Raw genomic sequence first — 23,184 nt, forward strand, 5'->3', positions numbered from 1 at the left:
GAAAAAGACACTGGGCAGGGGGGAGGGGTCAGAAAGACATTTCTAGGCCAAGCTGTTCCAGTGCTTTGTTATCCTCCATGAACCTTTGGGCTTATTCTTTAGAAAGTGCTGTAAGTGGAAGTTCTCAGCAAAGGGATTACGCTAAATGGTTCTGCTTTGACTTAACATGAGACTTACTTCTCTGTCTGCTCAAGAAGAGGGTTCACGGCAGTCAGTGTAAAACAGAACACACTGTTATATTCAGAAATAAGCACTATCCATGCACAATGAGATTTAAAAAAGAAAAAAACAATTTTCTCTGGATTTCATAGGAGATAAAACATTGAATCTCTACAAAATAAAGAGTCAGCCTTACCTCCCCACAGATTAGACAAGTTGCTGTGTTAGTTGTGGTCACTAAGGTTGTGCTGCCTGCAGATTACACAATCAATAATATTTGCCCTTAGTCTGTATCACTGAATGCTTGTGTCATGATTACAGGCAGCAGAGTTGTTTATCCCTGGCCTAACTTCCTGTGCCATGTTGGATGAAGGTGTACAAAAGTATGGCATGTAACAGCCCCAGTTTAGACAACATACTCTGAATACATACAGATACTCCTCTTGCTTTACAAAGCATCTGCCTTTCCTCTTAATCGTCAGTGTGTCATCCTCCTAAAGAAAAACAAAAACACAGCTAGGCACCAAAAGATCCTGCTACAGTGAAGGCCAGCAAGAGTAAGAGATGCTCAAGAAAAATAAGGCAGTTAAAAATCCTGTCTGTCCTAAGGAACCCACCAGTATCACAGGTTCTCTCAGATTCTTGTTACACGCTGCAGTAGCTCTGGAGAAATCTAATTTGTGTCTTCAGGTTGCAGGAGGGCTGTCACAGCATGTTACCATGATGGCAATTAGCAAACTCCTGAAATACCTTTGTCTCTCCAGCTGCAGTTGATGGGCTCTTGGGTGGGTGTGGGGACTTATTCACACTGGGCACTTTGTAGCCAGACTTGCTTTTAAAAGTAAGTCTTATGTCATAAGAATTTAGCAGGCAGGATGCAAGCAGCTATTGTCTCAGGGGTTAGCTGAATTCACGTGGTTCGTGTATCTAATATTACTACCCCTAGTTTTACCATTTCAGACTGTCAACACGATAGGATGTCACAGGATGGGACGGGTTCTCCTCCAAATACTGCTTTCACTCCCCACGCTGCATCTAAGCTTAGATTTGATTTTTAATGAGTGAAATACATAAAAGGTGACTTCCTGGTCAAACCAGACTCTAGTGGATAGAACAAGATTTCCCAGGTTAAAAAACAATGACCCTACAACTATCTGGGATTCTGATACAAGCTGATTTAACCCTTGTAACCGCCTCTGCCTGCGCACCTGTGCTGCTGAGGAACGGCTGCAGGCCTCACAGCCTCGGGTAGGCAACAGCCCCTGTGCCTCGCAGGTGGAGAAGCGATGGATTACCTGTGCCACTGCTGCCCCGAGATGCCGCCTTCCCCACGCGCAGGGCGGTATCGCTGCGCTTCGGAGCTCGTGAAGATGCCGCTCGTGTTGCGCTGCGTTTCCTCCTTCACCCCAACGTTATAGCGCTTACAGCGAAGGCTCCCGGGGCACGGCCTCAAGCAAGCTGCGAGCAGAACGCCGCAGGAAGAGGCGCTGACGCCCGGGAGACATCGCAGCGCGCTTGCATTCTGCGGCTCTTCAGCCAACGCGGAGCTTTCCCATCGGGAGAGCGGCGCGTGGCCCTGGCGGTGCAGCCCCGGGGCGGCTCCCGCGCCTCACCCGCCCGCGGAGCCCCCACTTCGGCTCTCGCCCCCGGCCCGGCCGCTCCCGCCCGCCGCAGCGCCGGCCCCGGGCACGGGGGATGCGCCGCACTGCGCATGAGCGCGAGGCGGCGGAAGGGCCCGTGAGGAGCCGGAGCCGCCGCCGCCGCCGGAGGAGGAAGACGTTGACCGCCGCCGCCCTCTGCGTCCGCCCGAACGGCGAGGGAAGCAGGCCCCGCAGCCCTCACCATGGTGAGCGTCCTCCTCGGCCTCCTCTCGGCTCGGGGCCGGCGGACCGCGGCCGCCCGCAGGGGTAGGGGCCGCCGGGGCCTAGTCGCGGCGGGCAGGGCGCTCGGGAGCCGCGCGGAGCCGGGCCGGGCCGGGCCGCCCTCAGCGGGACCGCGGGGAGCTCGGGGCCGCGCCGGGAGCGGAGGGGAAGCGGGAGGCAGGGGGCTGAGGCCGGGCAGGGCGGGGAGGGGCGGCCCGCGGGGTCCGTGAGGCCTCGGCTCGGCCCGGGGCGGCTCGCCCGCGCTTTTCGAGCCGGGTCCGGCGCCTTTGTGCCGGCGGAGCGCTGCGGGAACGCGGGGCCGGGGAGGGAGCGGGGAGCGGAGCGGGGCGGCCGTGCGGGGCTGTGTTCGTGGCGCCCGGCGCTGTCAGCGCGGGGGGAGTGCGGCTGTGCTGAGCCGGACCGAGCCCTGGGCGTGCTGAGGAGTCCCGGGCTCACCGCTTTGTGCCGTGGCAGCGTCCTGCTCGTGTGAGCGCCGTGAGGGAGCACCTACCCGTCCCGCATTTTCTCCGCATTGTTTTGTTCCTGATGGCTGTTGGCTGCGGGCTCGCACGCGGGCTGACTTCGTCCCTTCCACTCTGGAGGGAAACCACGATGATTAAAACAGAAATTGCTCTTTTTCTTTGCTTAAATTGGAGGTTCCCTATCCCTAGGAAAGGGATCCGTGGGGCCGTATTGTATTGATTCTCGCGTGCAGAGAGAGCACGTTATAGCCGTGCTTTAAGGCCATCTCTGTGCACAGAGGTTGTACAGCTTCAGCTGCATCTGTGCCGTTGGAGTACTGCAACTTTTCTTTAGGAGCTGTGTTGTCTTAGGGAAGGAAGGGGAGAAGCCTTGTGTACGCACTTATTGGTATGAGGGTATCCGATGCTGCAGTTAGCATTTCCTGACAAGCAATGTTAAAAGTTTATTAGAAAGAAAGAATAAAAAGGGCACCTCTAGCTAATGGAGATCTCTTGGCATAAAAACTCAGGCAGGATTTTAGTTAGTGGTGTGGTACACAGACCTCTCATAAACTTGTCACTGCACTACTGATGTAACTTCTAATTGAGAAGTTTTATGTAGATTTTTTTTTACGGGAACTTGGAGCTGAAGTTTGGTTAAAGTTCAGTCTGTAGAGCTATCCTGTGGTAATTCTGCAGTTCCTGGGACTGCGTCACGTAACACTTACCTGGTAATGTTACACCGCTTTTAATGAAGACTTTTTTCCCCCTAAAAATCTCCTAGAGCCATCTGATGGCATACCCCACACAGGCATGCAGAACATATGCACAGGATACGAGCTGCATGTTCTTTTATTTTTGGTTGGCTATGTGGTTAGAAATTGAACAATGCTATTGTAAGTGGTAGTGTTACAGAAACATTATGGCAGTATAATAGCAGGCCTGTTCTGCTGAAGAACGTATTTCCAAGAGAAATAGTGAGAAGTTCTGTCTGTGTAGCTTTGGAAGCACCTAGCTGAAGAAGCAGCGTAGTCCCTCCCATCCCATGTACACTGCCTGGTGCTGAGTGCTGTAGCTGTGGCCCCAAGCACAGCTGTTGGGCAGTGTGCACACAGGTGTTCTCCATGCTGTGCTCGCTGGCTGCAGCCAGGTGGAAGGGTGACCTGAGCACTGCAGTGGGGCTAAACGACAGGCAGCAGCTTTTGTAAGTCACTGCTGTGGGTACAGATTGATTCTAGTAGCCAGGTTTAGGGCTCTGTACCTACACTTGTTAGGAAGGGGGAAAGCAGGCAGACTTCTTTCCAGGTAACTGAAACCTTTCCCAAAAGCACAAGCTGTAACGTCCCGTGTGCTGTTGCTCTGGCTTGTCCATCTGGTGGCTTGGGCAGGTTTCTGGGGCTGTGCTGCTCATCCAACACAGCTCCCGCTGTGGCACAGCTCCCCGTGGCTTCTGCTCACTCGGCATCGTGGTGTCTTTGTCCACTAGGTGGAAGGGAGGCCCCGGTGGCAGCCTGGGAGTTAACGTCAGTAGTTGTGTTCAGCTGTGAGGCCATCGGGTAGGCTGCCCCAGCTGTGTCGTTTGGGGGCTGTGAGCGGTCTGCCGCCATCTGCTTTGAGCCGGGCACCACCTGTGGCAGTGGTCTCCTTTTTTTGCTGCTTCAGCTCGCGGGTCATGGGGGCAAGCAGTGAGCTGCAAATCAGGGCAGGGCTGCTAGCAGTAAGTGGATCCACTGTGCTCTCCTCTGTCTTCCTTGAGGTGAGCTGCTAATGTTGCTGTTTAAATGTTTGAATGGGTTTAGAACTGTGTATGATACACAAGGTGAGCGTGTTGGTGTCTGTATCCTTGTCCAGGAGCAAAGAGCGACCTTAACTCTTATTTGTCTTTTATGTTGTCCAGTTTGTGCTCTCTGAAGAATAGTTCTGTGCTGATGAATGCGTAATTTGTTAAATGCATAATTTTTTATTACTAACTTCAGGTGACAGGAAGTTGAAATGCTTGTAATACCAAATTTTAAACATCAGACATTGTCTCCTGTGATGTTGTACTTCATCGCATTGTTATGCGGTGTCTAACTCGCTGTGCTGTTCTGCTAGGCTCTCTTACCACGCAAGTTCATGTCTGCAGCAGTTTGTTGGTAGGAAACTTTGCTTTTGATTCTCCTGTAGTAAAACTTGTGGATTCTTGGCATTGCGTGTAGGATCGAGCAGTCGGAGCAGCAGACAAGATGGTGCATGATCTTGTTTCCTCTCCCAGCTCACCGGAGAACCCTTTGAACTTAGTAGTAGATTCACTTTTAACTGGAGCCGTGAAAAAAATACTGGGGAATACGAGCTGCTCTGAGAGCCAGGTGTGAAATTCATTATGTAGCTCTTGATGTTTTACTCATGTTTTGTGGTGCCAGTGCAAATAGAAGGTATGAAAGCAGCTTCTAGTGGCTGAGTAGAGCTTCTAACCTGGCTGGGGGTTAAAAATGCTGACAGCTCCATTTTGTGCCTTTTTTTTTTTTTAACTTCAAAATTGAATTGAAAAAGCCCTGATGTGGGGTGTTCCCTTTACCTTTCAGGTTATCTGAGGGTAACAGAACACTGGAGCAGTTTGCCCAGAGGGGTTGTGAGGTCTCCTTCTCTGGAGACATTCAAAACCCGCCTGGACATGTTCCTGTGTGACCTAATGTGGGTGTTCCTGCTCCAGCAGGGGGATTGGGTGAGATGATCTTTGAGGTCCCTTCCAATCCCTGACATTCTCTGATTGTGAATTACCTTAGAGCAGTGTTGTAAGTGCTGTGTACTTCTTCTTTGTTAACCTTCTCCCTTCTCCGTTTGCAAGTTCTAAAATCACTTTATCCGCTGAAAGAACTTCAGAGGGTATAAAACACAACTTGATTGTGCTTTGTTGTGCTTGTGCTATTCCCCTTGGGTTTTATATGCTGACTGGCCCTGTATGTGTTGGTTGCTTTTGTTCCACTGCAGTCAAATGGATTCCACATCAGTTTGAAATAGCGGCTTAAAGAGTTCTCCTGCCCTCCTTCCCATGGCCTTTATCTGGGAAGATGCTGCTGTAGGAGGGAAAATGTAGTGTAGATGGCCATGTTTGTTTGGGCTACGCAGAAAGTGTGGTTATTTGCTTTAATTGTTTATTTTGTTAACTTGGATTTAATGCGTTTCTGCAGTGTCTGTGTGTCATTGCAGTTCAGTGTGTTTGTAGACTTCTGGCAGAAATAAGTTGTAATTAACCTTTGTTTCCTTATCAAACAAGCTAAAATGCTTATGGTTTTGCATTATAATCTTTGGCCCTGGATTTGCAGGCAGTGAACAGGTTTTTTGCGGGCAGTCCATGTGTCCCTTTGGTGGATTTAACGCAACGTGGAGTGATTCAGACACAGGAGGGGGGAATGTTCCCTTGACCATTGGTGTCAGTAGTGCACGGAGATGCAAAAGTGACAACCCTGGGCTGCGAGGCCCTTGCATGCACAAACACATTCTTTTCTGTATGGACCGAAGTTGTTTGGTGCTTGAGCTGACATTGCTGGGGCCCTCTGAAAGTGCTCGGGTGCTTCCTGCGGCCCCATACCGTGCTGGGGTTGAAATGCAGTTAGGAAAGAAGCCCGGGCTTCGTGGTGGTTGATGCTATTTTAGACAAGGCTTTTACCTGTCACATGCATGAGAACCTAACAGGCTTTTCTTTGAGTCCCGGCTGAAACAAAAGTGCAGATGTCACATCACTCACATTCCTAGTGAGGGGCAGGCACTGCCAGCCGCGGTTTGGGAGGGGGGGAGGGCAAAGGCAGTCCTTGTTGCTAATGGGGGCTGAATGCCTTTCTGGGGTGTGGGGCAGAGACACCTCAGCCTGGCTGAGTTCTGCTTGTCTGGCATCCATGTAAAGCGTTTGAGCAAAGTCCAAGAAGAGTGATTTACGGGAATCCCAGGGCTGTGCAGGCCGAGCTGTGGGGAGGGGGTGGTGTTCCCAGGAGCCCATGTGTGGTGCTGTTATCCAGGAGGTATCAGTGAGCACTGTGCAGGGCAGGGATCCGGCTGAGGTGTCTGAAAATGGAGTGCTGGAGATGAGGGAAAGGGACCATGTAATCAGGGCTGGCAGATCAGGGCTAGGGTTTGTTTTTGCCTGGAATGGGAAAATGGGCTGTCCTGGGTGGAGGAGCTTATGTCTTAGTGACATCCACACTGCAAGGCAGTGTGGGACCACAGATGTGTTTGCAGGCTGGCTAACCTGAATCCTTCCTCTACCCTTATGCCAAGAGGTAAGACTTAATAGAAAATGTGTTGCATTTGTTTTTTGTTGTTTTTGCTTGTATGTTTTAGCAAGAAGCGTATCTGTTAAATGAAAACGTCTTCACTTTTAACTTGCATTAAAGTTGAGCTGTTCCGAACGGATTGCATAGATTGCGTAGCATTAGAGCATGAACAATTGCTGGGGGAGGTATTTGTTGCCTGATGACTGCAAGCCCAAGGGTTATAGGTGCTTGTGGCTTCTGTGCTGCACTTAAAGCAGTCATACTGTCAGAGCTCAGCTTCTGGAAATAGCCCTGAGAAGTGCATGCGGCCGGAGACCTGTTCCCACTCAAAGTGTGGGTTTTTGATGATGAAAGAGGAGCTATAATGGGATAATAAGAACTCAGCAGTAGTTCTATCTCCTGCTGTCCTACAAAAGGCCTCCAAGAGCTGTCTGGTCACTGGGATGTGAGCATCTCACCTGTGTTGCTGAGCTGCTGGGGAAACACTCAGCACGTGGCAGCGGCTTGGGGGCTAAACCGAAAATCAACGTGTATTTGCCCCATAAAAATGGTTAGTCCAGAAAAAGAATGTGTCTGCAAAGATTTCTTGCAACTTAAAATGCTAGGCAGTGCTGTGTGCTGTTGTGTTATTGGCTGCTTGGCTAATTCCACGCTCTTTTTAGAGCAGCTTTGTGTTGTTACTGTCACTTAGGGAACCCCGGGCACGGGAAGACCTTGTGTATAAATAGGCTTCAGTTTGTGTCACAAAGCAGATTGGGCGCAGTGAATTGTGTCCTCCCTTCGCGTGGCGGCCTTCAGGGCACTGTGCTCAGCTCTGGCAGTGCTCCCCACCTTTCTGCTGTGGTTTATCCCCGCAGGAGTGGGACAGAACAAAGCCTCTTTCTTCACGATGTACAGGATAGCGGTGCTGTCTGCAATTATGTCTGTGTATCTAAAGGAAAGAAAAAGGAAAACAGCTAATGGTTCCAGGCAGTGGCTTTCTCAGAAGAGAAGCCCATAGTGCAGAGCTGAAGCAGCCCTGCCTGAGGACCTGGGCTTCTGCAGCATCTGTGTGCTGAAGGTCCATGCGAGCTGTGGTGCGTGGCAGCGTCACAAGGAGCGTGGTCACACAGCGTGTTCAGTGTGCACAGTGTGCTGGAGTTATAGCTTCAGCCAGGTGTTCTAGGCACAGGGCTGCTTTGCTTTGGGGATGCATTTCTTGTGGTTTCTTTTTTTCATTTTTGGAAGAGATCCTATTGGGTCTTTTTAGTCTTCTGTGTGGGCATTTATTTATTAGAAAAGGTGTATTTGGAAATGGTTTTACTCTAAAGCTGATGCCTTAACTGCTGTAGTGGATGGCAGTGCTCCTGTTCGCTGTCATCAAGCAGAAAGCATTTGATTCTGAGTTTCATAATTTGTGCTCTCAGCTGTAGTTTGTTTTTCTAATAGCAATGTGTCTGAATGCTGCCTGCTCATTGAGCTCCAGCTTGAACTTCTGAAGCGTTCCTGCTTTGGCTGAGGATCATTCATAGTTTCTGGGGTTTTTTATTTTTCCTTCTCTTTTCACATTTACTCCCAAGAAGAGGTTTTACACTGGTGGATGACAATAATGAAGGGAAGATACAGATCTGTGCGGAACATAAGGCGACCTGTGTTTGTGAAACATGTGTGTGGTGCAGTCCAGCCTTGAGAAGTCAAATTTCCCTCATTAGGGGTCTTTTTGCTTTGAATGCGTCACGTGACCTTCAGAACTGAAATTGGGTTTATTGTGAGAGCTGCAGGGTTGCTGTGTTGTGATCAGCCTTTGCATTTGTGTAAGTCATCTCTTGGAAATACTGTGTGTCATTGTGTACATCGCTTTGAACAGAAACACGTCCCTGCTTACCACCTGGAAGAGAGTTTGCTGTGCACAGGAGCACCCGTGTTCAACTTTAGTTCTTCTGCCAGTATAGCTTCTGTAACGCCTTAACTCAGTTTTGTTGCAATGTAAATTACATAAAGGAAAGGTAAGTTTTGAATATATACTCTTAAAAACGTGCTTTGGTGCACTGTGCTATTGTATACACAGCAGTGAGAGCACAGCCCTTCCACTGATCAGTGCTCCCTCGGTGTGACTGTACCGGGGTGCTTAGCAAGCTGGCGGCACGTGAAACTACATCGCTGCCTTCTGGTTGAGGAGTTCTGTTTGTTGTGAAGTGTTGCTTTTAAGTGCCTGTTTCCAAGTCAGTCAGTCTAACTGCTGGGGAGAATGCCAGTGGGTACTGAATTAACAGCACTGACATTTTCTTCTCCTATTGAAACGTTTCTAGAAGTTTCCTTGTTGTCTGTTTTGCCTAGAACAAGTTGAAATCGTCGCAGAAAGATAAAGTGCGTCAGTTCATGGTCTTCACACAATCTAGTGAAAAGACAGCAGTGAGTTGTCTGTCTCAGAATGACTGGAAGCTAGATGTTGCAACAGACAACTTCTTCCAAAATCCTGAACTTTATATACGAGAGAGTGTTAAAGGATCGTTGGACAGGAAGAAGTTAGAACAGCTATATAACAGATACAAAGGTGAGTGCCTCCTTTCCTCGTTAGGTGTATTATTAATTGCGGTGCCAAAGTAGGAAGGGAAATACCTTTTCAAAGCAGGAACCTACGTCTGACATAAGATGCTTTATGTACCCTAAGTGCTCATCCATGTGAACATGGATGAGCTAGTGTCTGGAACTGGAATTGTGTATCCAGTGAGTGCCTGCCATGGTTAACGTGGGCTTATTTCTTCTGGGGGACGCATATCACTTGGGACTCACTCCTGATAAAATCAAAGGCTGTGTACCAATGACAGATTGTACCTTCATTTTTACTTACTGTGATTTTTATCAGTGCTACAAAGAGCAGACAACAGTCTTTTTTTATGTTATACAGGCAGTGTTCAGCCAGTAGTATCCCACCAAAAATATTAAGGTGAATTCATAACAGTAGAACACTGAGGGGAGCTATAGATGACCGCTGCTGCATTTTCTGTCAGTTTTCATGTGTGTGCATAATCCAAATACCATTTTCCTCAAGTCTTTGTCAGCTTGCGTTAGTAGATTTTTGTCAGTGCACTTGAAATGTGAGCATCTTACTTCCAGAGCAGATGTTGAGTCCTTCGTGGAAAGAGGAGTGCGTGGCTGACCTGCAAGCGGTAACAGGGCAATGTGACTCTCCTCTTGGAGGTTACCATAGCCCATCTCATGCATGCTGGTGATGCCAGAGAATGCATTATGCTGATGTCAGTTTGGTACAGTATGGGGAGGTTTGGTAATTGTTTCAGAACAGTTTATGAGTGGACACTGCAGAATGGTTTCTCATAGTCCCAGAGATTCAAGGCGCTGGTGGGGAAGGACTGCTGTTCCCTCTGGAATGAGTCAGTGTCGTACGCGTTAGACAGAAACCAAATGTTTGCGGTGCTTTTGTCTCTCAGTGACATCTAATAAGCTTCATTGTATGGGAAGCTTTATTGTTGAAACTTCCTCAAATGTTAAGACTTAAGCACTGAAAATAAAACTTTGCTCTTGAATATTCACTTCTAAGAGCATATCCTGGGCATCTTGAAAATGTTGGCTTCTCTTAGGTGCTTGTTGAGTAAATCAGCTATTTCAGAAGTCTCTGTTTTTCTTGACACTTCTTTTTATATCCTGAAGATCCTCAAGATGAAAATAAAATTGGTATAGATGGTATACAGCAGTTCTGTGACGATCTGGCTCTCGACCCAGCCAGCATTACTGTACTCATCATCGCGTGGAAATTCCGAGCTGCAACACAGTGTGAATTTTCAAAGCTGGAGTTCATGGATGGGATGACTGAGCTAGGGTAAGTGTGTGCTGCTGGGTAATGAGTGGAACTCTGGGCCAAAATTGGACGGTCCTCTTCTGGACTCAGAATCGTGTTGTCCTCTTTGACTTCAGGGGCTTTTCAGAGCCTAGCATTGCTTGTCTGCCTCTGTAAAGATGTATCTGCTGCCCATGCTCTAGGAGCATAATGACCAACGAAGGGAAGGGCCTTGAGTGCTCCTTGCCTTGGCTGCATGAGGTGACTGCCAGAGTTATTACAGAGTTACTACAAGCAAGGATGCTGGTCTGCAGTGCAGCATACCTGAGTTTTCTCAGCATAATATGAATTTAATAAATCTTTACCACGTTTTTGTAATAATCTTGTGGGTTAGTGCAGTGGGCAACGTGAAGAAGTAACAACAAAGAAATGAAATAGTGAGCTAATCACAGACCAGTTAAAGGCTCCCTGATTTTTGTTTTGAGAACTGTATTCCGTGGTGATGTTACAAAAGATCCTTAATGTTGCATCTCTTATGTTATAGCAAAATGAATAATCCACAAATAACGTGCTTTTTAAAATGCAGATGTGACAACATAGAAAAACTAAAAGCTCAGATTCCTAAAATGGAACAAGAGTTAAAAGAGCCAGGAAGATTTAAGGATTTTTATCAGTTTACTTTCAACTTTGCAAAGAATCCGGGACAGAAGGGTTTAGGTATGTATTCTTAATCATAAATGTTTGTGTGTGGATATGGGGAATGACTGATGAAAGCAGGCTGTGATTGAGTAAGGCTCACCACCCTGGGGACGAATTGCAGCTCATTATCTGAAAGATGGATGTCAGAGTCAGATCTTCAAGCTGATAGAAATATCTGCATAATTAATAAAGACTGTGGAGTTATACGAGAGGGTTTATTCTCTCATGGAGCACGTGAAGTTCTCAGAAAGCACAAAGGAGTGTGGTCTCACATTGAAGTCATAATTACATTGTTTAGAATTTGCAGCACTAAACAAAGTAATCAAGTTTTCACGTACAGGGTAAACTTAACCTGTAAAACTGATTTCCATATAAATGTGCTTGTACAGAGTCTCTCCTCATACCAAAATGCATGCAAATATCTTTGCAAAGCAGAATTTGAATAGTGCAAGTAGATCTCTGTGCCCTGGGCTCGATGCCCTCGGTGCTGCCCTGCCCTTGGTATGCAGTGCTTCCTGTGCTCAGTGAATGAACGCAGCGTGTTGCAGAGCCCTGCTGCTGGTTGTGCTTTGCATTACATAAGAGGTGCAGTAGAAGGATCACTTATTAAAAATAACGTGGGAGGAGGAGAGGAAACCCAACATAGTCCTGAGTAAATGAACCAACAACTGTAAATGTCTCCCAAACTGCAAAAGGAAAGGGACAAGATTATCTTTCCAGTGGTGATGTTAACCCATGAAGGTGTCTGAGCTGTCAGCTGTAAGCAGTGTTTCTTGGGTCTGTAGCTATTAACTTCTTAATTTGTGTGCTACCTGAGAAGAAACACAGTACTGAGCGCACAGCAGGCTTCTTTGTAGCAGTAAACTTGATTTGGTCTGTAATGAAAAATGTCCCTGACCAGCGTGTACTTTCAGCTGGAAGCTCGAGTTTGCTTTTCTATTTGAATCTTCTTAGGAGACACAAAGATAAAATGTATTCAGTGACTCTTTGTATTTCTGCTTAATCTGTATCTGCTCCTGGTTCCCCAGGGCTGAAACTTAGTGTGGGATCACACCCCTGGCAGCTGATGGGAAGCACTCCTCAGGTGTTAGTGGTGACTTTGGTCAGGAGGCATTATAACACGGTTATGCTGTTGGAGAGGAACTTTTAATATCAAAGACACTGAACAGTTCAGGAGATCTTCCAGACACCTTCTGTTTTCCCTCCAGCAATGTGGAGCTCTGTCTTTGTTTTGCTTGTTATTGATTCGAGCTCTGAGGTCCACCTGTCTGTTGTGTGTTTGTGAAGTAGTTGGGGAGCTGAGAGAGAAAGGGGTGGGTTTTGTTGTGTTGTGGCTTATTTCTTTGTCCTGAGGTGCTGCTGCTCATTGCCTCTCCTTTTCCACAAGAGGACTGTCTATGTTAGAAGAGGTAAGATGTGCTGCAAAAAGGTGTAAGGGCTGTGAAAGGCGAGGTGTCCTAGGCAGCATTTTGTACTTATTTTAAAGACTTGATGGTGGATGCTGAGTTAAGATCAGCGTTGTGTCACATACTACAGAGATCCTCATGAATTGCTGGTAGCAGAGATCATGCTAGGTGGCATTTTAGAGCTCTATGCTGCTTTATTTAAGCAACCCACATGTTACCTTGTCTGTAAGGGACAGTAAACGTGTCAGTTCAGCCTTCTGCCCCCAGCCCCCCCAGGTGAGGTGCCTCCCGTGTGACAGCCGTGCTCCAGCAGCAGCGTGCAGCCCGATAGGCAGCACCCACCTCACTCTTGTTCTGGGTGACTTTCTCAGCCCCTCTGAGAAACAAATTCAAAGCAAGTGAGAACTTCAGATGGCACTGCGAAGCACAAAGTGAAACCCAGAGTCTGTTCAGCTCTTAATGCTCCGATGAACAGCTCTTCAGAGAGAGACTTGACTGCAGAAATGAGCGCTCAGTGAGGCTGTTACAAACCCAGCACCTGACAGTGATGCTCTGAGAATGAAAGGCAGCTGAATAGATTGTATTTATATGTGAGTAAAACGAAGCAGTTAGTGCTACGAAATGCTGCGTTTATTCAATTTCTAGGGCAGGTATTTCACTGAATTGTCCCTGAAGTACAGCCAGACAGCAAAAAGTGTTCAAAATATCCTTCTGTTCTGGACATGTTCAATACAATTGTGGGCAGTTCTCAGTCCTATGTTGGAGTGACACTGTTGAAATCTGTAACATTTGTATAACAGTTTTATTTACGGCTCTTCTATAAAGATCCATGAGTATGTCTGCAGTAGATTCATCTTTGTACTTTAATGACTGTGCAGTTCATCTTAGTGTTAGATGCCTGTTGAGGTGACGTATTGAAATGCATATCTCTAAGAGTAATATATTTTAATATTACAGATTTAGAAATGGCCATTGCCTACTGGAATTTAGTACTTAATGGAAGATTTAAATTTCTAGACTTGTGGAACAAATTTTTGTTGGTAAGTTTAAACCTTTACGAAAACTGAACTGCAGTAATTTCCAAACCTGGAAGATAAATGTGTTTCTGTTGTGGAGTTGATGCAGTGGACTGTTTTGACACAGATCCCAGGTGCTGCACTGCACGACCCATACAAAAGGGAGTTATGTTTTGGGACAGTGAAAAAGGTTCTGTCTGTGGATTTTTAATGTTATTTTAATATATAAATTTTCCACCCCTGCACACAGGAGCATCATAAAAGATCAATACCTAAGGATACCTGGAACCTTCTCCTAGACTTTAGTACAATGATAGCAGATGATATGTCAAACTATGATGAGGAAGGTAAATATTTTGGTTTCTTTCATTCATTTCTGTTACATTACACTTATTACTGTCTGTCTGCTTTGGCACGGCTGCTTAATAGCAGCAGAATGAGGAGATCACTGGTGATCTCAAGTCCAGTTAGAGCTACCTTAATGCATGTTATCATCTGTTTACTGCAGGCTGAAACAAGAAATGCTGATGTTTTCTTAAACTTGGTTTCTTATTTCCTTCTTAGCTTAGGTGTTAATTTGTTTTTCTTGAGGAAAGCCCCTAATCTGTCCATTTTAAAACATGGGTTCTTTGCCAGTGCAGTTTTTGTCATCTTCAACACAGTAATTGATTGGTGGCCCATGCTTTTCCTTGTTGATGATGCATTTGTTAGCTTAGAAGTTTGATCATTTTGGTTCACATGAAGATCAGATGTGCAGTAATGCTTCAGTGAAGCTGCAGTACAGTGGTTACTGAACAGAAGTTATTTCCTATGCAGTGTATTTCTTGTAAACTTTGGTTCTGATCTTTCCTCTTTGAATCCATCTGCAGCTAAGAACTGCTAATTACCATCAGCCCTTGGTAGCAGATCAGTCGCTGAGTGGAGGAAACAAAACTTCTTGTACTCCCAGAGCAGAGGGGAGCAAACTTCTACTATGATAATTCTGAACAGTTCTCATTCCCTTTTCATTAAGCAAATGAACTGCTGCCAACCATAAGTCAGCGTGGTTCTGAAAGGCTGAAGGCAGAAAAACATGTTCTAGTGATTGGGAATGAAGATATATTCAGGGAAGGAGCTCAAACACCTGCCATTACTTTAACCCTTACGTGACTGTGGTGCACATGACTGATGGCAGCTCTTGGGACGTCACTACCTGTAACGTGCCACATGTTGAGATGTGTTTTAACTACTTCTTGCTAAGAACCATGGAGCGTGATGCCAGTTTTCTAGGGCACCGGCTACCGGGGTGCATTTTGCTTTGGGTATGGCCACGTGTGCTGACTGTAACAGATGTGCGTTGCATTCCTGTCCGGTCGCACGGTGAGCTGCATGTGCTGGCTGCAGCTTACAGCATGGGCTGCCCCATACAGTGCCCAGGGCTTTGTAAGCAGCTATTGCCACTCTGGATTATCAAGTTGGAGTTACAGTACCAACAGCAGAACAGTTTGAAGCTAGAATTTTATTTTGGTCAGGAAGATTAAGGCCGTGATTGACCCTGAAGGGGATTTCTATCAGCAGGGTTTAAAGGAAGGCAGAAGTCTTCAACCAGCTTTTCTGTTTCAAGCAAGTAAGCCAAATACTGATTTTTTTGCTTTAAACTATTTTAAGATTGGAAAGTATGAAAGATCTTTAGATCCAAAGCTTTAAAAAACAAAAACAACCATAAAACACCTTTGTTAAGCTGATTTCCTATGCTTTGGAATCTTTTCTTCTTTGTTTCTCTTTTCTTTTAGGGGCATGGCCAGTTCTTATCGATGACTTTGTGGAATTTGCACGCCCTCAAATTGCTGGGACAAAAAGTACGACAGTGTAGCACTAAAGGACCCTCACAGAGTGTACATAGTCTGTACAAATACCTGAAATGGAAAATTGCACAGTCAATTTCTGCTGGCTGGACTGAACTGAAGATCAATCCTCACAGTGTGGCTGAGGGTTGAGACAAACCTTTAAGGATACATCATGGACCATATCATATTACATCCTTCTACTGGTGGTTTGGGCTTTTCTTCTAGTCTGGACCACTCCTGCCCGTTAAAATTCCAACATTGTGGATTTCATCATGGATGATCATTATTTTTTTTTGTGGACTGCCCCAGTTTCAGCTCCCATAAGTCTGAGCAGCTTTATAATTATTTTGAGGTTTCACATAAAGCACAATGCTGGTCATCATCAGGCAACTGTTGTACGGCATCTGAATTACACAGCTCAACGTCAGAACAGTTTTTAAGAGAAATCCTTAAGTATACACTTGGGGCTAGTTGCAAAGACAGTCTTGATAGCACTTCCTTTAAGAGTGATATATTTAAGTGTACTGGGTCTGATTTTGCTTTTTTTTTTTTAAATAATTTTTTTCCCTTTTCTGGAAAACTCCAGGCATCCTCTGAGTGAGTTTGAGCGTCCGGTAAAAAACAACTACAGAATGAATGGGGGGGAGCTTCAGGTGGTTGATAGCGGGGTGTCTAGGTGCCTGTCTGCATGGCTTGCTTGTACATCAAGTGACCCTGAGAGCAGCTGAAGTACGACACAGCTCCCGTGCTCCTGCAGCAGCCGTGCTGGGTGTAGCAGTCGGCCTTTGGTGGGACGAGCCGTGTGCGTACCGACAGGTTCTAACGTTCTCTGGGTTATTGTCTAAGGAAATAGATGCTGTTGCAGTTTTGAAATGCTTCTGTCACAGGAAAGCTTTCTCATTTCTGTGGAAATCTAAAACTTGAATATGCTGAATTCGTGTCTTAATGTTCGCTACACAACGCAGTATTTTAAATTCAGGCATGGAACTTTTATGCTTGAGGTGTGAAGAAGCACGTGGCCCTGTTGTAATGAGAAGATGGTGTGTTTGATATGAAACCTGGTTTTGGAGCCATTATTCAGAGAAGTAAGTTAAACCTTCCTAACATATAGGTACTGCTGCTATAGATGACACGGAATCTGAATTATTTTGTTGAGCTTTCCTTAAAAGGACATTTCACTGTTGTTGCCAAATATAGCAATGAAGCGTAAAGCATTTCCAGACAGACACGGATCAGATTTAAACTACTACACTGGCTTTGTTTCCTTAAGTTATTTTGTTGGTTCATCACTACTTCTCGTTGTTTTACTGCATTTAACTAAACCAAGTCCACGTTGCTCAGAACAGGCTTTATTTTTAATATCACAGGAGCTCTTGAGCTGCTGTTGTGCTAAACTTGGTCTTTTACTTCCTGGTTGTTACGTGGGAGATGTTCTCAGTTCCGCTCGGTAAGAACAAGCTGCAGAGAGCCTGTAGTTCCCAGTCAGGTTAGAGGTGCGGGTCCATGCGCTCAGCAGTCCCAGGTAAGGCCAGAATCACTTCTGAAACAGTAACCGGTACTTGCACTGAGCAGCAGAACACTTCGACTCTAGAAGTATTTTAGGGTAAAGAAAAAAAAAAAGCTTAAGTGGCTCAAAATAGTTTGTTTCCATGGGCTGAGGGCTGAGCACCAGGCTGGCTCCGAGAGCAGCGCCCTCTGACAGACTGCACGTTGATGTCATCCAGTCCCACACTGCAAACTTTCTCCAGCTCCTGGAATTGGCTATGCCAAAAACTGTGTGTTTTGCTGCTTTCAGTATTTCCTTTTTAAATTCTGTGTAAATAGAAATGGGGATTCGAAAGGAGGGGTGGGGGTGTGTGTGGAAAAAGCTCTGTGAGGTGTCTGTGCGTGCTGTTTGCTGGCGGGAGGGGCAGGCTGCTGCCTGGGGGTACAGGGTGCTGGGGATGGGAACCCACGCCTTCCTCTGCCCCAGGAGGGGTCTGTCCCTCAGAAGAAGTCGGGGTTGGGTAGTGGCATAATGCCCTGGTGTTTTAAAGAATATTCCTTTTGAATGCAGGATCTTTTCAACAAAATAGTGTTGTCATCAGTTTGGTACTACGTGCTTATAATTACTATGTAATTATAAAAAATGTGCATAAAATTCTGACTAATTATGTTGCAGAAAAAGGTTATTTGTGCTATGATGGCATCTTAAAGAGTTTTTCAAAACAAAAAGAAGCATTGATTTAACGGGGTGTTGTTCTCAGGACAAAGTGCCTGGGGAGAGAACATTGTGTAGTGAAAAGTGCTCGGATACAGCCACGTGGTTTTGGTTTTGGTTTCCTTTATCTGTTTTGTTTTTTTAAGAATGCAGACGGTTGCATACTTGGACTGCTTTAATTCATAAGTGCTTATGTATGTCCTCAATCTGGTAATCTCCCCTTAATGGATCAATTTAATTTTGCCAAATGCGAGGGGGGGGGGAAAAAAAGTAAACATCACATTTATAATGTTTTTATACATTAAATATGTACAAAATTGGAAGTGCCCTGATATCAAACACTCAATGTCGAGATTATATTTAGTATAAAAAGCCCCAACACCCCATCACTGACGCATCGCTGTAAGCTCCAGTGTACCTCCTCCCAGTCCCCCGCGTTACCAGCAGAGGCAATAAAGCTGCAGTGAACTTGCCGTGAGCGGTCTCCTCATGCGTTGTTTCGGTGTATTATTTGTAAGACACTGCGAGACTGTTTTAACCACAACCCGGTGTGCTACCTGGCCCTTGTGTCAAACGCATGGGAGGGCAGGTGAGTCTTTTTGGTGGGGGGGAATCTCTCTGACTGATGCAGGGCTTGCCCAGTGCTTGTGCTGAATGTTTACAGGTGCAGAGTGGAGCTGATGGTACGCAGCCACGCGGTGAGCTTACCGAGCAGGGGAGGACACCACACAGTGCATGTCTTCAGGTAAGGTGGGTTAAAGACTACAGTACCATTAATGACATTTTTTTTTAACTTATGAATTGCTTCAGTATTGTTTTACCACCACCTCCTTTGCAGAGAACTCCCGATTTAAGAAAAATATAATTTTTTAAGAATATATTTAATAAACTTTTGTCATTCACATGATTTAAATAACAGTGCCCAATGTCTCTGTAGAGTTCTCCTGCGTGTGGTAACAGTGCCTGTGTTTAAGTCCAGCTGTGGTACCAGTCCCCTGAACTCTCACTGAGCCCTGGAAAGTAGCTGATGGAATTGTAATCTTAGCCCTGAGAAAGAGCCCTTGACTTTGTAGCACTGGAGAAGCAGCAGGTGGCAGCTGCTCAGGGCTGGGCTGTGCACTTGGAACAGCCACTGGCAGTGGCACTGTCAGTGTGAAGGGTGGACAGGTAAATGGGTCCTTGTAAATGAGTGGTTCTGGATGTCCTGCCAGATATTTTTTCCTCAAATACCCCACACTGTAGTTATTTCAGCTCTCGTGTTAGTTAATAAAACAAGCTGCTACTTCCTGTAAAACATTCAAGTTACACTGTTTCCCTTTTAAACTTCTTACTGGGTTACGAAGTGTCCAGCCTTTCATTTCACAGGAGTGGTGGCAGAATACTGAACAAGGGCAGGCTGAGGAATGGGATCTGCAAGGTGACAGCAAGGTAAGGTCTGTCTGTGTGCCTGTCTGTCCAGCTGTCCATCCTTCTGTCCACCTGTGCCTGCTTTCTGCGGTGCAGCCAGCTGTCTGTGTGGCCCTGCAGCACTGTGCCTGCCTCCTCTGTGGCTGAAGGTGGGGACAGGAGTGGCAGCAGCCTCACTGCTCTCAGGCCTCTTTTCCTCTGACCCGTAATTAAAACAATGACTCAAATGTAAGCGAAAGTTTTATTTAATAAATATAATTAATTTCCATAAACCATTTCTAAAGCAACTTGTACTGCCCGAGCTGCACGATGCACAAGCACACGGACGCACTGCAGCGTCAGAAGGAACATGAGGCAGCCACAGTGTCACAGGTCCAAAATTCTTTGTACTAATTATTGCTACAGTTCCCAGTTGCCAGTGCTCCTTCATTGCCTAGAATTAAGGATCAATCTTTGTTCAGAACAAAGTTAAGTTTTTTTTTCCTTCCAAAAAAAAAAGAGAGAGAACTTGCTGCCACTCCCAGGAGGAAGGAGTGCGCACAGCTCACATGTGGCAGTAACTGCACATAAGAACTGAACTCTACAATAGCAGCATAACAGGAAATTTAAAAAGCATCTCCTCCTTGCTGTAGTTCTGACCTCCTCCTTTGTATCTGGAAGTGAACCTCATTATGATCCATACCATCCACAGAGGAACGTAGTCATATCTGTATATATATTTTTAAACTCATTGTCACAATGCAGAAGAGATGAGAATGAGATCTCTGCTGCTCTTCCCTTCAGGAGTGCTGAGGAAACACACTGAGGTGAAGTGCAGGGCTGCACTGAGGGAACGCACACTGCTGTAATCACAATGTTTTTCATCTGTTCCCACTTCACATTACATAGAGACCTTGTGCCCACGGCCCATTCGGTTTTATTCATGTCATGCATTTATACAGAACAGACACAACAACGCAGTCGTATCTACAGTGACAGTTCTATACACTTATGGTGAAGCAACGAGGTAACATGGCAACACCCAGAGCCAGGGCATGGGGCTGCGATGAGAACATTCCTCTAAACGAGCGCTGCGGAAGCATGGGCAGCACACAGCTACTGCCAGCACTATGAGCAGCAGCACGAGCTAGGGGAAGCAGAAGCCTCACAAATACGGCTGCCAATGCATGGCTAAGCTGCTCGAGGGCAAGAGTTAGGTGATACAGCCATGAGCATCCCATCTTTCCTCCTGTTTTTAAATTGAGTCATTCAATTTGAAAGCGGAAACCAAGGAAGTCATAGCACTGGAAGCAAACAGAAGCAAAGAACATACAAACCAGCCACCAGTAACGAGTCACAGAAATAAAGAAACAGCCTGCAACCAAAGTCAAAGTAGCAGGGGATAATTTAGAAACAAGAAGAAAAGGCTAAAATTAGTCCATGTTTCACGATGACTGGTTCACCCAGCTCCAGGAATGCATCTCCATTTAAAAAAAGAAGTGGTGCATAACAGAGCAGCAGCAGGTGCAGTGCTGGTGGTTCAGAGCTATTAATTTTCTAGAGCAAAAGAACAAGGGCATCTTAAATGGTTCAGAAACACATTATGATGATTATGCACTTTTGGACACTGAATTGCACCAGTATCAGTAATAAGTAAGTATGGAAGTGTCAGCTAAAACTATTAAAAATAATATAAACCACTGATTCAAGAGCTTTGAGACACTTCTAACATGAGAAAAATGAGACATTCCCTCACCCCCCCCCCCCCCCCCCCATTATAGAAGTTTCAGTCGTTAAAAAAAAAGAATGCTTGACAATATTACTAAAGGTTCCCAGTAAGAAGTTATAGTTGCCTCATATGCATTCTGAATTGTATAATCTTCAGTACTAGAAAACAAGATCATTCTGACATCCTCAGCATCCCTTCCTTTGCTTTTTTTTTTTTTTTTTTTTTTTAATATTCCCACCCCCATAACCTAAAAAAAAAAAACAGAATATTTTAAGCACAATATAAATTGTAGTTTGTGAAACAGATCAGGACATATTCCCACTGCCTCTTTTCTACTGCACCTTCAAAAAGCCTAAGAAGTTTGCTAACTTGCTTTATATCAGACTGTCTGGCTCCCTGCCATCTGTTACTGGTTTCGAGGCTAAGACAGAGTTCTGTCACATCTTCTTAGGACAAATTCTTCCCCACCTTTAAATCAGAGATGAGTTCTGTTGTTAAACAACAGAATAAGCTGTACTTTGTGCAGTCGTCTTTGAGAAGACTCCTGCACTATGCTCAGTGCACACAGAATGTTTCAAACACTTCGTCCATGAAACACACGGAATCTTTATTTCAGAAAAGTAATCCTAAATGGTCTGACATATAGCTACAAAAAAATCATGGTGCTAAGGATTTTCAGACCAAAAATCTGTTCCTGTGCAACCCCGTTCTACACTCACTGAGCAACAAACTACGGAATCAGATTGTACTGCAAATAGAAAAATATACCTGGGCAGACAGATGGATTCTTAAGTTCTTCCTGAACTGTTTAAATGCGTGTTTCTTCGGTAACCTTACAAACACTGGGAAAGGGGAAAGTAGGGGAAAAGGGACAAGAGGAAATGGAAGGTTTTAAAGAGACATACATATAATGAATGTAAATTATTCTTCAAATACAGGACCGTGCATCTTTGCGCATCCAGTCAACATATTTGTGTGGTAGAAGCCAAAATACATTTCTGTACAGAATGTGACCCAATCTAAATGCTTGGAGTGGGGTTCTTTATCCAACCCTCTGACTTCTTATTCCTTAACAGAGTTAACACAGTGGTGTTCCAGCCAGACACACAGCTGAGCCAGTGAGGCCTAACACAGTGAGTGACATGGGACAAACACATACTGCTGAGAAGTGAAACACAGTGGCTTAGAGACAAAGATATGGCTAAACAGCAGATATCTGTTTTTAAAGTATTTAAAAACATTTCTTAGACAGTGATGGCAGTTAGAAGCCTCTGTTCCAGAATGAGAAACTGTTGAGAACAGTAACTTACTTGGGGGACAGCACTCGAGCAGGCAGTGGGAATGCAGCTAATGCTGACATTGTACAAATCTCAGGGTTAACGGCATCTTCAGGTACGAAGTTCTTACAGGAGCTATTTGCAGTGTGATTTAGTTTCTTCCACTGAGAATTTTAATGCACTGCTTTTTACCTTCTGCTGGTCTGCAGGAAGATTCTTTCAATAGTGGTGGCACTTCAAACTGACTTCAAACTGGATTCCCAAACACGTGTCCAAAAGCAGCAGCATCTTTCCTGGCCCGCACCTGAGGACTACCTAAAGACAAAGCTCTAACGTGGCCCTGGGGGCAGCACCTCCATTTTACCTCTCACATCTCAAGAAGATTACCCTTAATAGCTCTGGCCAACATGGCAGAACGAAGAGGGAAATGTTGCTACCCTGCCCCAAACATGAAGACATTTATCTAAACTGAGGAGAGGGAAAAAAAAAATAAAGAAGTACCTGCAAGATGTTCTGTTCAAAGCTGCATCGGTGCAATCTGTTTTTATTGGCATACTTAGGTATCAAAACACTGCCACCAATGTCTCAGACCCTTCTGGTATATGAAGATAATTAAGCATTAACCATATCTTCAACATACAACATGACCAAATATAAATACATGAAAAAGAATAAAACATGCAAAGAATTCACCAATGTCAAAAGGATTACTCATCCAAAAATTTATGCTGGTGAGTGAGACAGCTGCACAAGCCACAGTTTCTTTCCCCTTTCTCCACGTCAGGTGTGTGAATGGTTAACAAAGCACAGTGTTAGAGAAGATGAGGGGCTCCGAAGCTCACTTCAAGAAAAGTGTCCTGTTAAAATCCTCGTGACTCCAGATGACCAGCAGCAGTGTTTTTCACAGTGAGGACTAATAAACTGCCACTCCCACACCAGCATAAACATTTGAATTATCTCTAAAAAATTACTTACTGCTTAAACAACACAGAAACCGTCCATGGAAATAGTAAGACTGATCTGCAAACTGCTAAGATAGCAGCTGTAAGGGACAGCTCAAACTGGGTGTGTGTGGAGTAGACAGCAATCTAATTTTATTACGTTCTATTTACGTTTCATTGTGCAAATATGGTAACAA

General features: G+C 45.4%; 1 protein-coding gene across 1 annotated transcript; it reads left to right on the forward strand.

The window, feature by feature from the left end:
• Positions 1-1,878: 1,878 nt before the first annotated feature.
• Positions 1,879-15,488, forward strand: DCUN1D1 (defective in cullin neddylation 1 domain containing 1). Its single transcript, XM_065747916.1, has 7 exons — positions 1,879-2,005; positions 9,049-9,265; positions 10,381-10,549; positions 11,094-11,224; positions 13,570-13,652; positions 13,879-13,975; positions 15,401-15,488. The coding sequence occupies exons 1-7, from the start codon at positions 2,003-2,005 to the stop codon at positions 15,478-15,480; spliced, it is 780 nt and encodes a 259-aa protein (XP_065603988.1). The 5' UTR covers positions 1,879-2,002; the 3' UTR covers positions 15,481-15,488.
• Positions 15,489-23,184: the final 7,696 nt, after the last annotated feature.

Source organism: Cyrtonyx montezumae, unplaced genomic scaffold (assembly GCF_038088225.1).
Source record: "Cyrtonyx montezumae isolate F1298 unplaced genomic scaffold, pur_monq_1.0 scaffold_5, whole genome shotgun sequence".
In the NCBI taxonomy this organism is placed as follows: domain Eukaryota; kingdom Metazoa; phylum Chordata; class Aves; order Galliformes; family Odontophoridae; genus Cyrtonyx; species Cyrtonyx montezumae.

What these genes read in the sequence shown, in the direction of transcription:
- DCUN1D1 (XM_065747916.1), top strand. An exon ending in GATGGGATGACTGAGCTAGG is followed by an intron (nt 10,550 to 11,093) that starts GTAAGTGTGTGC and finishes TTTAAAATGCAG; the next exon opens with ATGTGACAACATAGAAAAAC. An exon ending in TGTGGAACAAATTTTTGTTG is followed by an intron (nt 13,653 to 13,878) that starts GTAAGTTTAAAC and finishes CCCTGCACACAG; the next exon opens with GAGCATCATAAAAGATCAAT.